Source organism: Xyrauchen texanus, chromosome 2 (assembly GCF_025860055.1).
Source record: "Xyrauchen texanus isolate HMW12.3.18 chromosome 2, RBS_HiC_50CHRs, whole genome shotgun sequence".
NCBI lineage: Eukaryota > Metazoa > Chordata > Actinopteri > Cypriniformes > Catostomidae > Xyrauchen > Xyrauchen texanus.
Window position 1 is genome coordinate 59,808,009 of NC_068277.1, and position 17,555 is coordinate 59,825,563.

The window sequence follows — 17,555 nt, forward strand, 5'->3', positions numbered from 1 at the left end:
ACATGTTTTAATATAAACAGTATATGTATGTTACAAGAATAGAAATGTACCGATTGTCAGTGAAGGAAAGGCATACGATAAAGAAATATGTAGCTGATATAATATAATTGACAAACACAGATCGTATTATATCCATTATTAGTAACAGGACATGAGAAAATACTTAGAAAGTAAACTTCTTTAAATACATTTGTGAATTATATGACACTAACAAAAAGCACTTGGTGTGTTTGTTGAAAAGTAAATTTTCCTCTCTGTATTATTACCAGTAATAATTCTGTTACTGGTAATAGCATTTTACTGTTGCAAAGTTGCACGGTTCAGGTTAAATGTAGCCTTTCATTTGATCTTTGCCATTATAAGTTATTGTGAGCACCCCACCACAATCTGTTATAAAGAAAGCAAAGTAGTTGAATTGCATCCACAGATTAAATCAAATCTACATTATCTTTAAGGATACATACAATTAAACACAGCAGCAAGACTGTAGTTTGTTAATTTTCTAAGAAATGTTTACTGTACATACAATATAATGACTAACATGTGAACTTTATCCAAAGTTAAAAAAAAAAATGTAAGAATTAAAAATGTATATAAAAAGGAATACTTTTGCATGTGAAGTGCCCTCTGAACAGGGAAATAAAACTACTCCTATCAAAACTACACCTCAACCACAAACTGTGACTTGTACATTAGGTGTAAATACAACCACGTTAAAATACTACACTACATGGCCAAAATAAGTTGCCTTGTTGGATTTAAATGAGCAGTTATTTAAAAGCATATGATTGTATCATTATTGCAGTGATTAATGTGTTTCAGCTGGCAACAATTCTTTTAACCCTAACTGATGCAGTGTGTAGCTTCTCATTTCTTAAACAACCATGTCAGAAGACGTATCTCATGGTCGTGGAAAAGGTGTTCATATGTTTCAGAAAGGGCAAATTATTGGCCTGAATCATTGACAGAAAACAACTAAGGAGATTGCTGAAATCACTAGAATTGGGTTAAGAACTGTCCAGTGCATTATTAAAACCTGGAAGGATAGTGGTGAACCGTCAGCTTCGTGGAAGAAATGTTGTTGAAAAAAGATCACTAAAACACTTGGTGAAGTCACATCGTAAAATATCATCAGTAGAACTCACGACTATGTTTAATAGTGAAAGTAAGAGCATTTCAACATGCACAATGTGACGAGAATTTACAGGATTGGGACTAAACAACAGTGTGGCCACAAAAAAGTCAATTGTTAGTGAGGCTAGATTTACCCCAATCCAAAGCGATGGGCAAATCAAGGTAAGAAGGGAAGCGCATGAAGCGATGTACCAGTCATGCATAGTGCCCACTGTACAAGCCTTTGGAGGCAGTGTTACGATCTGGGGTTTCTTCAATTGGTCAGGTCAAGGCTCAGCAACATTATGCTGCAATAAATTTAAATCAGCTGACTACCTGAATCTACTGAATGACTAGGTTATCCCATCAATTGTTTTTTTCTTCCCTGATGGCACGGGCATATTCCAGGACAACAATGCCAAGATTCATCGGGCTCAAATTGTGAAAGAGTGGTTCAGGAAGCATGAGGAATCATCAACCACAAAGTCTTGAACTTAACCCCATTGAAAGTCTTTGGGATGTGCTGGAGAAGACTTTACAGAGTATTTCGACTCTCCCGTCGTCAATACAAGATATCGGCCAAAAAATTATCCAACTCTGGATGGAAAATAAATGTTGCAACAATGCTAAGACGATTGCAAGCCATAATCAAAGATAAAGGTGGTTCAACTAAATATTAGAGTATGCAACTTTTTTTTGGCCAAGCAGTGTATTTTATATCATAATGGTGCTATAATGGAGTATTGAAAATCAGATTGCACATTGCAATACTCTAGGCTAATTATAGCTGGTTTTATATATTTCCACATGCATCGAGCAGTTGTTCTCTGATAGAGTTGAGCTCCACTAAGCCTTCTTGCAGGTTCTTGGCCAGGCTTTTAACTTCAGCAGTCACCTCCTTCTTACAGCCCTTCTTCACCTCCCTTGAGTCTTTAGTGAAGTACTTGTCCATTCCTTTATGCAGGCTGGCCAACTTGGCCATCGTATTGTTTGTTATTTCTTCAGCTCGTTCTACTGGGTCACTTACGAAGCTAACGGTTTGGAGGGCCCATCGTACTTCCCAGTCAGCAATAAAGTAGTTGTTCCGTCGTAACAACGGGTGGCTACGTAGGCGGCGAAGACCTTCAGTGATAAATTGCAAACAGCGTTGCATCTCGACCAACTGGATCTCATAGTCCTGAATAATTATTTCAATCTTCTTACGGTCCTGGGTGTGGATAGAGGTAAAACAAGAGCCAGTTCATCATTTAAACATGTAAAATGAAACAGGTTTTGTTTTTAGTTAAAATTGTGCAAGCAGCAAGTATGGGGCCAAGCAGACTAGTAGAATATACCTTGCAGGACTGCATAGATTTTGGTGGTTGTATTACTCTTTGTATTACTGCCAATTGTTTAGACAATTGCTTCAAAGGCTTGAAATATATACTTTATTGGGTAACACTTTTTCATATTTATAATGCATTGTAAAGGCGTTATAAAGCATTAATAATGTCTTATAAACAAATGTTATTACTTTTATTATAACACTGTTATAATACATTATAACACTTACCTATTCATTGTTAAACTAAGATAAAAGACAAAATATTGAATGTTTGTCATTTTAAATGCATTATACTCTAAGGTACAACTATTAATAGGTAAGTACTTTAATGTGTTATAACTGTGGTTATGAGTATTTGAGAAGTTATAATATATAAGGCACATTATGATATTTATAATGCCTTTACAATGCATTGTACTGTAAATATAGGCTTCAGAGAATGTGTTGTTGTTGGTTGTGGCACTCCTTGGCTGCCAGTTTTTTAGACAATTGCTTCAAAGTCTTGAAGTAGATTGGGTTACACTTTCTAAGAAGTCCATATTTATAATGCATTGTATAATTATTATAAAGCATTCATAATGTCTTAAATACACATTATATGTTAAAACGTCTCATAAATAATTATAAACACAGTTTATATAGTTACCTATTGATAGTTAAAACATGATAAAAGATTACATATTGTCAAAGGTACAACTATGAATAGGCAAGTATTCTAATGTATTATAACTGTGGTTTTAATGATTTATGAAGGGTTATAACATATAAGGCATATTATGAGACATCACAAATGCTTTATAATGCATTTATAAAGCCTTTACAATGCATTATAAAAACTGGCTTCACAGAAAGTGTTACCCATTATTGCTTCTAACTTTTGACCACTGGGTGGTGCTGGCTTGAAACTTTGCACACACTGGACCTTAAGGGCATGGTGGCAATGATAATTAGTTTCCTTTCAATATGCACAAGGGTTGCAAAGACACAGCCTCACTTTTTAGAATTTGTTTAAAACAATTTGGCATCTGATTTGTCAAACTGTTTCAGTCTAACATTTTTAATATAAAAAATCCAATTACTCATGCTTGTGAGGTTTGGTTTACCATGAAAATGGAGTAATTACACAATAGGTACCTATGCACTTTCAATGCTTGGCCCATAATAATTAATGGAAACAAGGATTTAATGCATACATGCATGTTGTTGAATTTATCCGAAATGGTGGCTGAAGCTGCTGTGATGCCGCCCGCTGTGGCCACACCCAATCCAATGGCCGAGATAACAAGGGAAGCACCAAAAGTGACAGGAACTAGTGCCAGGCCAGCAATGGCTGCAGCTCCACCCACAGCTGTGGTGGTGCCTCCGGTGATGTTTGCTATTTTAGCACGATGGTGGAAGTTACTGAGGTCTTCGGCGATGGCATATAAGATCAGCACATGCTGGTAGAGAAGTTCAGCTCGTTCCATGAAGAGCTTCAGGTACATGCGGATGCCACGATGGACCTTATCTGCAATAGCTTTGAATGATCTTACAGAGTAGAAATGAGAGGGAAAAGTTTGACTATTTGAAGATATGTTAAACGCTGTGGAATTCTTAGGAGCAGAATTTGAGTAAGAAAAAGACCCAGATAAAAACCAGACCCCATAACACCAAGACCAACACCAGACACCTTAAGACACAGACCAAGGCCTGTTTGTTCAAGAATGGGGCAGTCCATTTTTAAGCCAATGTCATGTTCATGCTTTACTCCTATTGATATTTCGCAAAGCACTACGTGACAGAATTGGAGAAAAGTTGGAGGGCGTCGGTATTTCTGTCAAGAGTCAAACAGCGGATGGGGCTACCCAGTGCAATGTTTCAGAAATAGAAACCAAGCGATCGACAGAATGTTCCATTGCTTGTCGTGGTAAGTTAGGACAAGAAGACTGATTAACATGGAAAAGATGCGTTATCGAGTTAAGTCTGGTTAGGACATGGTGTTACTTTCAAACCAGGACACTTTGTACAGTGGCCATGGAATTCTTATGAATGCTCTAAAATGAAGATATAATTGGTTGAGATATTTATCACCTTTAGAAAGTAAAAAATAGACTGCAGTCTTGTCTGAGACCATAACGGCACGGTCAAATTTACCCTTGCACAACAAAATTATGCATTAATATGTAGCGTAACTAAGTGTGAAACACAGCCCCAACAGTGCCAAACCAACTACCTCTTGTTCAATGCCACAAATCTGCATGTCAAAGTTCACCAAACATGAACTCCACAGAAAATATGCTTAGTGAAATATCGACACCGGAAGTCCATCAGGCAAAATTTCCTGATTGTGCGGATTCCCATTGAGATTACTGTATTTCGCACACGGAATATCAACATGCAAAGGTAACTGTGTTCACGCCTCAAGACAAGACCCAGACAACGTTTATGTGGACCTGGAGGTCTCAAAACCAAGACCACATGATGAAGACCAGAACTCTGTTTAGATGGGTAACTACTTTTGAACAGAAGGCTTGTTTCACACCGAACGCTAAAGCATTAAAAATGTAATTGCCTTATCAGACAATCGTGTGGCAGTAGTGCAATGCATAAAATCATGCAGATACAGGTCAGGAGCTTTAGTTAATGTTCAATAAGCTGAGGCTGTAGTGGGCCCTTCTGCGCTTTACCTCAGAAGAAATCGAGATTCATCAGACCAGGCTATGTTTTTCCAGTCTTTAACTGTCCAGTTGTAGTGAGCCTGTGCCCACTGCAGCCTCAGCTTTCTGTTCTTAGCGGACAGAAGTGGAACCCGACATGGTTATCTGAGTTACCGTAGCCTTTCTGTCAGCTCGAACCAGTCTGGCCATTCTTCAGACCCTAGAGACTGTTGTGCATGAAAATCCCAGAAGATCAGCAGTTACAGAAATACTCAACCCAGCCTGTCTGGCACCAACAATCATGCCATGGTTTATAAAGATCAAATGTTATCTCCATTCTGATGGTGAACATTAACAGAAGCTCTTGAGCCATATATGCATGTTTTTGTGCTTTGCACTGCTGCCACACAATTGGCTGATTAGATAATCACATGAATAATTAGGTGTACAGGTGTCCCTAATAAAGTGGTTGGTGAGTGTATAATATAGTAACCAAGAAATACAATTATTTTCTGTAGTAATTAGCAGCTTTGTCACACTGCAAAAGCACAGCCAGCGTGTAAGCTCATCACAAATCTGCAGCTGTAGTTACGTTGCAATTTCACGCATGCAGCGCTTTGGCATTCGGTGGACAGAACAATGGACAGAACCAACTCAAAAGCCTTTAATGAAGTCTTACATGGTCTCATCCTCTTTAAAGCTGATATTCTCATCAGAAGGCAATTCATCCCAAACTGAAAAGGGAAATAAAATAAATGTTAAAACACTCAGATACCATGTGCTAAGTTGGTCAATTGTCATTTATTTGATGCTAAACTCACACTCCACTGTATTCCACCACTCCATGAGGCTGTCAGTGTCCTTTAAATAAAATACTCATTAACAAAATCTTGTCGACAGATAGTTTGATAAATTAATGGAATAGTTCACACAAAAATAACAATTCTATCATCATTTACTCACCATGATACTGTTTTAATTTAAGTTTGAATATGCGCAAGAATGATGACAGAATTTTCATTTTTGGGGGAAATATTCCTTTAATGTCTTGAATTTTATATGGCTTTATTAATGGAATTCTGTCCAAAGTAAAAATGCCCAGGTAGTTTGTAATGTAAATATGAATAACTGGTTTTTAGTAAGACCAACCCATTCATCTTCCCCCTCTTCCAGCCTCTGATCCTCCTCTTGATCTTTTGCTCTTCTCATGTCCATCTGAGCAGACAGCCATTCAGCCTTCCAGTGAAGTGATAAGGAAAGAAAGAAAATAATAACATTTCAAATAATCTAATTGGTTAATTAACAGAAATGTTATCACCCCTTGTGTCAGCTTCAAGATCTTTGGACAGCCTTGTCGATTGATACTAACCAATTTGGGAGAAAAAAAAAAAAAATATATATATATATATATATATATATATTTAAAAAACAAATATCTGTTGACCACTTTCCAACAATTCAATCACTTGTACTGACAAACATAATTTACGTAAATTCTTATTACACCTGAATTGCATTATTTTAACCTACTTTGAAAAACTACAGCATTACTGCTTTTAAAATGTCCTCGAGGGGAAGGCTAGTCAACTTTACACTGGTAAAACTGGTTCTAGCATGTGTCAGAGGAACAAAAGACATCTCTAACTTCAACATACTTGTAACGCCTCTCAGGTAGAGAGCATGATGGGATTCATTTAAGCACTAAAGGGTGAGGCCTGTAAAATCGGGACTCTTCCTGTAACAGCTGCGCACATGAAGAGCCACATTCCTTAAGAGTGTGTTGTTTTTGCTGCTTGAAATGTGACCTAAATAATAACACTACATACAGTACGGTTGAATGATTTTGTTATACATTTGTGTGTGTGTGTGTGTGTGTGTGTGTATGTAATAAGGAAGATTCCTGAGAAACGAAAGCTTGTGGTACCACCTGTTAAGTGAAACTTCAGCTGTATGAGCAACACACAGTTTATACAGTGAAGAAAACAACCAGACAGCAGACACACAAAACAAACATGCGTCACGTTTTGCGTTCAAAACACTTCATGGAGCGCAAATGCGAACTAAGGGATCTCAAGATGTGTTTAAAGATTGAGTATTAAACTATATTTAACTTGAAACAGTGAACTAAACATTTTATGTTTATGACACAAAGCACCCGAGACACTACACAAGCATGTCTGATGTACAAATACCATAGTTAATACATTTTTACAAATGGCAAACCTGTTAAAGTATTTGTTACCAAATAGAGTATTCTTACTTTGGATTTGGCAGTAATGTGTATGTGTATATATATATATATATATATATATATATATATATATATATATATATATATATATATACACTCACCTAAAGGATTATTAGGAACACCTGTTCAATTTCTCATTAATGCAATTATCTAATCAACCAATCACATGGCAGTTGCTTCAATGCATTTAGGGGTGTGGTCCTGGTCAAGACAATCTCCTGAACTCCAAACTGAATGTCAGAATGGGAAAGAAAGGTGATTTAAGCAATTTTGAGCATGGCATGGTTGTTGGTGCCAGACGGGCCGGTCTGAGTATTTCACAATCTGCTCAGTTACTGGGATTTTCACGCACAACCATTTCTAGGGTTTACAAAGAATGGTGTGAAAAGGGAAAAACATCCAGTATGCGGCAGTCCTGTGGGCTGAAAATGCCTTGTTGATGCTAGAGGTCAGAGGAGAATGGGCCGACTGATTCAAGCTGATAGAAGAGCAACTTTGCCTGAAATAACCACTCATTACAACCGAGGTATGCAGCAAAGCATTTGTGAAGCCACAACACGCACAACCTTGAGGCGGATGGGCTACAACAGCAGAAGACCCCACCGGGTACCACTCATCTCCACTACAAATAGGAAAAAGAGGCTACAATTTGCAAGAGCTCACCAAAATTGGACAGTTGAAGACTGGAAAAATGTTGCCTGGTCTGATGAGTCTCGATTTCTGTTGAGACATTCAGATGGTAGTCAGAATTTGGCGTAAACAGAATGAGAACATGGATCCATCATGCCTTGTTACCACTATGTAGGCTGGTGGTGGTGGTGTAATGATGTGGGGGATGTTTTCTTGGCACACTTTAGGCCCCTTAGTGCCAATTGGGCATCGTTTAAATGCTACGGCCTACCTGAGCATTGTTTCTGACCATGTCCATCCCTTTATGGCCACCATGTACCCATCCTCTGATGGCTACTTCCAGCAGGATAATGCACCATGTCACAAAGCTCGAATCATTTCAAATTGGTTTCTTGAACATGACAATGAGTTCACTGTACTAAAATGGCCCCCACAGTCACCAGAGCAACTTTGGGATGTGGTGGAACGGGAGCTTCGTGCCCTGGATGTGCATCCCACAAATCTCCACCAACTGCAAGATGCTATCCTATCAATATGGGCCAACATTTCTAAAGAATGCTTTCAGCACCTTGTTGAATCAATGCCACGTAGAATTAAGGCAGTTCTGAAGGCTGAAAGGGGTCAAACACAGTATTAGTATGGTGTTCCTAATAATCCTTTAGGTGAGTGTATATATATATATATATATATATATATATATGGCAAATACAGAACCGTACTGAAACCGTGACCCTAAAACCGTGATAAATTTGAACCATTACACCCTTAATATATATGTATATATTTATGTGTATATACACAAATATTGTGATTGTGAATTTAACTTTGATAAACATCTACAATCTGATATATGTGCTGGCTAAAAAAACAAAACATATATTTAAACAAATATATGTTTTGTTTATGGTAAATGGTCTGCACTTATATAGCGCTTGTTTAACCATAGCGGTTTTCAAAGTGCTTTACACTGTGACTCATTCACCCATTCACACACCAATGATGACAGTGCTGCCATGCAAGACAGCTAGCCTGCCATTGGGAGCAACTTGGGGTTCAGTGTCTTGCCCAAGTCATGTGGGCCAACCCTGCGATAGTGGCCAACCCGCTCTACCACCTGAGCCACAGTTGTCTTAAAATCAACATAAAAAAACAAAACAATCCAATATTTCCATTAGAAACACAGTTCTAACTTACTAAAATTACACAATCAAACATTTTAATATGTATATGTTCATTTATTGTACAGTTATTTCGAATACGTTATTTAATGAACTTTTCAAACTCAAAAGTGTTTTTTTATTTATTGTCTCTTCTTGAATGTTCAGTCCTGTTTATTTTCATAACTTTTAATTGCGATAAAATAGTGCAAAGTTGTCAGGGGGCCCAAAAATCCAAATGGCGCCCCCCACAGGACATTACACTTGGAAACTGCAGTAAAACGTGTAATGAAGCATGGAAATTTGTTTGGCTAAAACTTTACCACTGTCACTAAATCGTTCATGAAATCTGGCTGGGTAATTAATATCCAAATACCTTAGCAGCCTCAGACAGGTAAAAGTCTCCAGATGTAGCACCTGGAATCTCAAGGTCTTCAGGAAAATCCATGACATCATTATTCTGAGAAGAGCAGGAGCACAGATATGCACAAGATGAGGTCATTGGGAATGGGGTGACTGTAGAGTATGAAATGATATATAAACACATACCAAATTTACCTTGGACCCCTTGCCATGCTTGTTCATTTTATTGGATTTATGAGGCTTATTGTCCTGGGGAAAGCAACATCGGCTTTAAAAACACGTTTGTGTGAACAATGAGAGAAACATAAAAATTCAAAGATAAAGATACCGGAGTGTATTCCTGCCAGCCAGCATCCTCTGAAAACTCATAGTCGCCTGCCTTGAAAAGATCTGCACCCTTTTGAGGGACCTCGTACTCATCCTCGGTGCTCTAGATGTTTTAGACAGATGACATCAACCAACCTTTTCTTTAGAATCTTACATTTAACAGCATTTAATTAGTGGGGTATACAGAGTTCGGAAGACAGACAATATATCACCTTTGAGACTCGCTGGGGCATTGGTGGCACAGTTTTCTTTAGCTGTAAAAAATGAAGAAAATTATGTCAATGAAAAAGTAAAACACTGATAATAAATGGTACAAAAATGGTGATGAATGGTAATAATGACACTGAAAATGTCAAGAAAAAGACAGGTTTGTTCACCGCTGAAGCATCATGGTCTCTGGTTTGCAGTTGTTTGACTTCAGCAACTTCATTACTCTAAAACACATGCACCAACGATGTTTGCAAATGTTCAGTTGCTGAATTATGTACAAAGTAACCTTTAATGCTCTTTATTAATCATTTAATATTCATTATTACATGATTCTCTGGAATACTTCATTGTGATTGGTCAATGGTGGCATTCTGTGGTCAAATATGTTTGTATAACACTATAATTGACATTGTCCCTGGCAAGTGATTTTCTATAGCCTATAGTAAAATCAATATTTCATGTCCATTTATTTATTTGATAAATAGCAATGTAATAACTGGTCACTGCAATAAGCACAATATGACTGGCTGGCTGTACATTATCCATTACATATATGGTCTGGATAGGTTTTTAATGCTGTATTTGTTTTGAAGGTTTACCTTTGATTTTCTTCGATGCAAGTTGGGAACTTTAAATTTCATTGGCTTCTTCTGTGCAAACAGGCGAGAAATAAAATCAAAGCTTTTGATTAAGTAATGCATTAAGATCACAAGAGGATTTTAGTGGAAGAACTTACTGGTCGACAGTCTTGCATCTCTTGATGTTTTTCATTGCCGTCTAAAGATGTGATGACATCTGTTCTTTTATTAAAGTCTTTCTCGTGATTGGCTGCCTAAATATAAAAAAAGATGACAATTATAATACACACTGCCATCCAAGAGGCATTTTATATAAATGGGGGCCTTTTCCATTTTCAAAAGGTGATTTTTAGACATTTAGTCATTTAGTAGATGCTTTTATGACAAAATGTTTTAAGTACATTTCTGTAACACTCTATCTGACAAAGAATGTCTGAAGTGTGTCTTTTGTGCCACCAAATGGATTTGCAAAATAAAATGTTTTCAATCAGCTTTCTGAACACGGCAATTTGCAATTGGTGTGCTGCTGATCATTGAACAAACAGATAGTCCCGCCCCCCAATTCGACACAGAAATGTAGGGCTCTATTTTCAGAAGCATGCAGAAGACCATGCGCTACATCTTATACAATATCTGTGAGAGCATGTGTCGGTATGGACGGCTAAAAAGTTTTAGGAAATAAAAATGTATGAGACTTATGTTAAACTATCTATAAGTCATGGTTTATTTTTCAATTATTATTATTAATATGTTTATATTTGCAATTTTATTTATAATCTAATTTGTTTTGGGATTTTCCACCTGTTGTCATAGAGTGATTTTTAAATCGCTGCAATAGCGGCCGGTGGAAGTAGTTGAGGAGGGTAAAATGTTTGGATTTAGTATGTTGGTGTTTTGACCACTTCATTTTTTTATTATATTTGAGTTTGGTTTGAAATATGATTTGAACTGAAAAATATTTTTGGTAAAAACAAAATTGTGTTTAAGAATTTGAATCAAAATCGTCCTGTAGAAGTTCATGCCGATACAAACACTGTTAATACTAGCCATGATTTGTGTGTCAATAGTTGAAAATAATTACAGTTTTTTCCAATCGCTATGACAGTTTTTTCAATACATTTAACAAGTTTCCTAAACTCTTAACGCACCAACACACTTAAAACACACAATTGGCAAAACGGTTAATTTCATGCTCAAAATCACACATTGTAAACTAAACTCCAAAACTAATTTTCAAAATACAATAATACACTAACACAATACACTATGTCTAACAAAACACTGCAAACATGTTTCAAAATCAAATAATTATTCAAAACACAAACACATGTTCTCTTCCAACAGGAACATTTAGTCAATCATAACACAATGACAAAAAAAACACTATCATCAGCTGAAATTACAGAAACTGCATTATTTTATGTGTCAGGTCTGCCCTTATACAATAGACAGTATATTGTATTGATCATAGATTGTGTTTTGCACTGTAGTTTCTTTTGATGCCTCTCTACATTTTTGTTTTGTTGGGTTTAGTAAATGCATGCATTCTGTTTCTTTTGCTGCAGAACTTCAATACAAAAAATGAATGACCATCTCAGAGTAGCTTTATAGAATGTACAGTTTCTGAAAAAAAAAAGACAGAGACAGAATTGCTGCAGTAAAGACTTTATTTGCAAAAGGACATTGCTGCAAGATATACAAACAGAAAAAGCACTGGAATAATAATTTAAAAAACAAAGTAATCTTCTAATCTTCCCGGTCTTCTGCATTTGGCCACATGTTCTCATCCACATCACACCTGATATCTTCTCTGGCAAGGCATCGTGGGAAGAATCTTTTGGCATGCCTTATCCACCCCTGGCAGTGTTCAGCTGTGATGTCTTGGCATGCAGCATCCATTGCATCCAGGAGGGACATTTGGTCATGTGGACGATGGTCAAAAACCTTCCATCTCCAGGCTGAGATGGGGTTGAGGAAAGGGGAGTAAGGGGCAAGGAAATGGGACATCATCCTTGGATGGGCGTCAAACCAGGCTGTGACTGCACGGGAATGGTGGAATGCCACATTGTCCCATATGATCACATATATTGGCAAGTGGTCTCCCACCTGTCCCCTTTCTACCTCTGGCACCAGTCTTTCGTGCTGGTCTTCTAAAAACAGGAGAAGGCGGTCTGTGTTGTAGGGGCCAATCTCACATTTATGCAGGAGTGCACCGTTGTTGGAGATTGCGGCGCACATGGTAATGTTGGCTCCTCTCTGGCCCAGCACGGTAACTGTGGCCCTTTTGCCAATTATGTTTCTCCCACAGCGACGCCTTTTTGCTAAGTTGAAGCCAGCCTCGTCAAAATAAATAATTTCATGTGGGACTTCATTGGCCTCCAACTCCATGACTCTCTGAAAGTAATTAGACACAGTGTATGTAAATGCTTTGCTGTATATCTACTGTATGTCCTAATGTACTCCAGGTTTATAGAGTAGTTTACTGCAAAACACACTGTGTATAGTACAGTAATGACTGTATTGCATAACCTTACCTGGACGTATTGGTGACAGAGTTCTTTGATGCGCTCACTGTTCCTTTCAAAAGGAACTTTGTATAGTTGTTTCATTCGAACTCTGTGTTTAGCTAGAGTCCGAGAAATGGATGTTATGCTGATTGCTGCAATGTTCCCAAAGACAAGGTTGTCCTCTACAACTCTTACGTTAATACTCAACATTTTATTTCATTGTCAGCAATCACCATGTTGACAATAGCAAGTTCCTGTTCTTCATTCAGGAGCTTTCCTCTGCCCCCTGAGGGAGGTAGACGTTGAATCCTTAGAGGGACAAAATACAGTTACATTTTAGAGACCGGAGGCACACAGTCACTGTAATACATGGTAAAATTATTTACACTTTGCTGTAGGAGAAGCAATATCCTACCTGTTGGTTTCTCTGAAAATACGGACAATGGATGCCACTGTGTCCCGGCTGAGATTTGGCTGTACTCGTTTACCAGCTACTCTGTATGATAGCCTGTGGTTTATGACATGGTTAATGATAGTAGCTCTTATTTGATCAGTTACCCTAGCTCTGGTCCTTCTTTGAGCGCCACCACGCATTCTAACTCCTCTACCTTGCCCCACTCCTCTCCCCTTGCCCTTGCCCTTGCCCCACTCCTCTCCCTTGCCCTTGCCCCACTCCTCTCCCTTGTCCTTGCCCTTGCCCCACTGCTCTCCCTCTACCTTGCCCCACTCCTCTCCCTTGCCCTTGCCCCACTCCTCTCCCTTGTCCTTGCCCTTGCCCCACTCCTCTCCCTTGTCCTGGTACTCGTCTTCCTCTCCCTCGTGCAGGCATTTCTTTCTTTCTTTCTTTCTTTCTTTCTTTTTTTGTGTTGCTCTATATTGTTCCTTTTCCACACAAGATCAGCCCAAAGAGTCCTCTTTTAAAACATATGATCATGCGATTGAAAGAACCTCAACACCTGAGTGTGCTTCCTAGATGGGAATCAGCTGTGATTTATATATTTGCATAACTTCAATAAGCTGTTTCTCATTAGCAATGGAATAAGATACAGGGACTATATTTGTGTTTCAATTCACAATATGAACAGCTGTTCACTTTGACTTTAGCCTACATAAGTTATGTTTAGAACATGATGTTATCTGTTCTGACATACAGTGTGAAAGCATTTGTAAATTTGACTGTAAAATTACATTGTTTTGGTCTTGGTTGAGCTTGCGTGTAAAGAAGTTCAAGCATTTTAAATTTGTGTTAATTGTATGTATTTTGTGTTAAAGCAACAACAAATGTGTTAATAGTATAGCTTATACAGACGGATGTAGTGCTAACTGTGTTAAGAGTTTAGGAAATTTGTTAAATGTATTGAAAAAACTGTCATAGCGATTGAAAAAAACTGTAATAATACTTACTTTTTCTATAATTTAACGGAGTGTACATTGAACCACATTTTAATGCGGTTTAATACAAATGTAGCGTGTAATCAGCAGGGGGCAGTAAGCGCAACTCCAATTGAAAATACAGTGTGTATGTTGACGTGTCCTTAGAAAATAAATAATAATAAGTATACCTCAGACAGATTGACTAATTCAGTTGCCAAATGTATTGCTGTGAACTGTAGGCCAATGATAGCTTTTATGTTCAATAATATGAAAATAAACAATATATTGCCTTCTAATGCCACTTTTTGTATTGTTTTATCAATGCTGTTCTTGTCTGCCACAATAATATAAAGCATTTTAGTTACCTGAATTATTATATTTAATATTTTTATTTGGGGGCCTTTCTGGGTATTGTGATTAATTCTAATACTTAATCGGCATAAAATGTTACATTCATTTCATATGGACAGAACAGCCACAACATTAAAACCACCTACCTAATATTGTGTACGTCCCCCTTGTGCCACCAAAATAGTGCCAACCCTCATCTCAGAATAACAATCAGAGATAATATTTTTCTCATCACAATTGTAAATAGTGGTTATCTGAGTTACCATAGACGTTGTCAGTTCAAACCAGTCTGGCCATTCTCTGTTGACCTCTCTCATCAACAAGACATTTCCATCCATAGAACTCACTGGATATATTTTTTGTTTTTGGCACCATTCGGAGTAAATTTTAGAAACTGTTGTGAGTGAAAATCCCAGAAATACACAAACCAGCCCGTCTGGCACAAACAATCATGCCATGCGATTATAAAAATCAACCAAACGGGTGGCAGCAGTGCAGTGTATAAAATCTTGCAGACATGTAATCACATCAACCATCAGAATGTGGAAAAAGTCTTAAAAATCTTAGTGATTTTGACCGTGGTATGATTGCTGGTGCCAGTTGGACTGGTTTGAGTATTTCTGGGATATTTCAGTGACAACACTAAAGAAATGACACTTTGCTACAATGTAAAGTAGTGAGTGTACAGCTTGTATAACAGTGTAAATTTGCTGTCCCCTCAAAATAACTCAACACACAGCCATTAATGTCTAAATCCAAAATGGGCCCAATTAGCCATTTTCCCTCCCTGGTGTCATGTGACTCGTTAGTGTTACAAGGTCTCAAGTGTGAATGGGGAGCAGGTGTGTTAAATTTGGTGTCATCGCTCTCACACTCCCTCATACTGGTCACTGGAAGTTCAACATGGCACCTCATGGCAAAGAACTCTCTGAGGATCTGAAAACAATAATTGTTGCTCTACATAAAGATGGCCTAGGCTATAAGAAGATTGCCAAGACCCTGACACTGAGCTGCAGCATGGTGGCCAAGACCATACAGCGGTTTAACAGGACAGGATACACTCAGAACAGGCCTCGCCATGGTCGATCAAAGAAGTTGAGTGCACGTGCTCAGCATCATATCCAGAGGTTGTCTTTGGGAAATAGACGTATGAGTGCTGCCAGCATTGCTGCAGAGGTTGAAGGGGTGGGGGGTCAGCCTGTCAGTGCTCAGACCATACGCCGCACACTGCATCAAATTGGTCTGCATGGCTGTCGTCCCAGAAGGAAGCCTCTTCTAAAGATGATGCACAAGAAAGCCTGCAAACAGTTTGCTGAAGACAAGCAGACTAAGGACATGGATTACTGGAACCATGTCCTGTGGTCTGATGAGTCCAAGATAAACTTATTTGGTTCAGATGGTGTCAAGCGTGGTTACGGAAACCAGGTGAGGAGTACAAAGACAAGTGTGTCTTGTCTACAGTCAAGCATGGTGGTGGGAGTGTCATGATCTGGGCTGCTTAGTGCTGCCGGCACTGGGGAGCTACAGTTCATTGAGGGAACCATGAATGCCAACATGTACTGTGACATACTGAAGCAGAGCATGATCCCCTCCCTTCAGAGACTGGGCCGCAGGGCAGTATTCCAGCATGATAATGACCCCAAACACACCTCCAAGACGACCACTGCCTTGCTAAAGAAGCTGAGGGTGAAGGTGATGGACTGGCCAAGCATGTCTCCAGCCCTAAACCCTATTGAGCATCTGTGGGGCATCCTCAAATGGAAGGTGGAGGACCACAAGGTCTCTAACATCCAGCAGCTCCGTGATGTCGTCGTGGAGGAGTGGAAGAGGACTCCAGATGCAACCTGTGAAGCTCTGGTGAACACCATGCCCAAGAGGGTTAAAGCAGTGCTGGAAAATATTGACACTTTGGGCCCAATTTGGACATTTTCACTTAGGGGTGTACTCACTTTTGTTTCCAGCGGTTTAGACATTAATGGCTGTGTGTTGAGTTATTTTGAGGGGACAGCAAATTTACACTGTTACAAGCTGTACACTCACTACTTTACATTGTAGCAAAGTGTCATTTCTTCAGTGTTGTCACATGAAAAGGTATAATCAAATATTATAAAAAATGTGAGGGGTGTTCTCACTTTTGTGAGATACTGTATATGCTGCTATATATATGTGTATATAGAAACACATATATATATAGCAGCATATAGAAACTTATATATATATATATATATATATATAAGACATGTAAAAATGCAAATATTTCTTTCTTTATTTTTAAAATAAACCAAAATCAAATTTGATTTTCAAATCAAAATTGTGAAATTAGATTGATCAAGCGTCCTGCCTTTGAATCCCATGAAGGAGATCTCACAAACCCATTGAAATATGAACTCAAAAGCAAACATAACTCATAAGCAATTAGCTCATCTGAACTAAAAAGAAACAGAATATACGATTCTTTCTAAATTTGTATGTACAGTCCGCACCTTAAAATCACCAGGTGAATAACTGTGTCCAGCTTCACTTTTCAATAATGTGTCTTCCTAGTGACAGAAGTATCAAAGAAAATATGTTGTTAAAGTGGACACACACACAGTCAGGCCCATGTGTTTGCCTGTAGATCTCTTTACCTTGAACTCTGAGTGAGGCGTGTATCCATATGCTCCCTTCATCTCATCCAACCTGTCATTTTCCTACAACACAGGTGATAAAATGCCTTAGTAATGCAGGATACAAA

General features: G+C 38.2%; 2 protein-coding genes across 5 annotated transcripts in view; both read right to left on the reverse strand.

The window, feature by feature from the left end:
- The window catches only part of LOC127618836 (uncharacterized), a 35,834-nt gene continuing 18,279 nt past the window's right edge, over positions 1–17,555 (reverse strand). For 2 of the 4 annotated variants that reach the window (XM_052091491.1, XM_052091482.1), the window contains exons 19-32: positions 17,449–17,511; positions 17,305–17,361; positions 10,748–10,843; positions 10,611–10,661; positions 10,179–10,235; positions 10,014–10,055; positions 9,803–9,904; positions 9,661–9,723; positions 9,488–9,571; positions 6,223–6,309; positions 5,895–5,934; positions 5,753–5,807; positions 3,631–3,964; positions 1–2,320 (exon numbers count right to left, since the gene is read on the reverse strand). In XM_052091491.1, the coding sequence (XP_051947451.1) occupies positions 1,907–2,320; positions 3,631–3,964; positions 5,753–5,807; positions 5,895–5,934; positions 6,223–6,309; positions 9,488–9,571; positions 9,661–9,723; positions 9,803–9,904; positions 10,014–10,055; positions 10,179–10,235; positions 10,611–10,661; positions 10,748–10,843; positions 17,305–17,361; positions 17,449–17,511 (1,545 nt within the window). In that variant the 3' untranslated portion in view covers positions 1–1,906. The remainder of the gene's footprint in view (positions 2,321–3,630; positions 3,965–5,752; positions 5,808–5,894; positions 5,935–6,222; positions 6,310–9,487; positions 9,572–9,660; positions 9,724–9,802; positions 9,905–10,013; positions 10,056–10,178; positions 10,236–10,610; positions 10,662–10,747; positions 10,844–17,304; positions 17,362–17,448; positions 17,512–17,555) is intronic. The other 2 variants (XM_052091500.1, XM_052091509.1) reach the window with 2 other exon arrangements.
- Positions 12,332–13,335, reverse strand: LOC127618933 (uncharacterized). The gene is made up of 2 exons (XM_052091639.1): positions 13,124–13,335; positions 12,332–12,983 (listed from the first exon to the last, which is right to left on the reverse strand). Exons 1-2 carry the CDS (start codon positions 13,304–13,306, stop codon positions 12,336–12,338), a joined length of 831 nt encoding a protein of 276 aa, XP_051947599.1. The 5' UTR covers positions 13,307–13,335; the 3' UTR covers positions 12,332–12,335.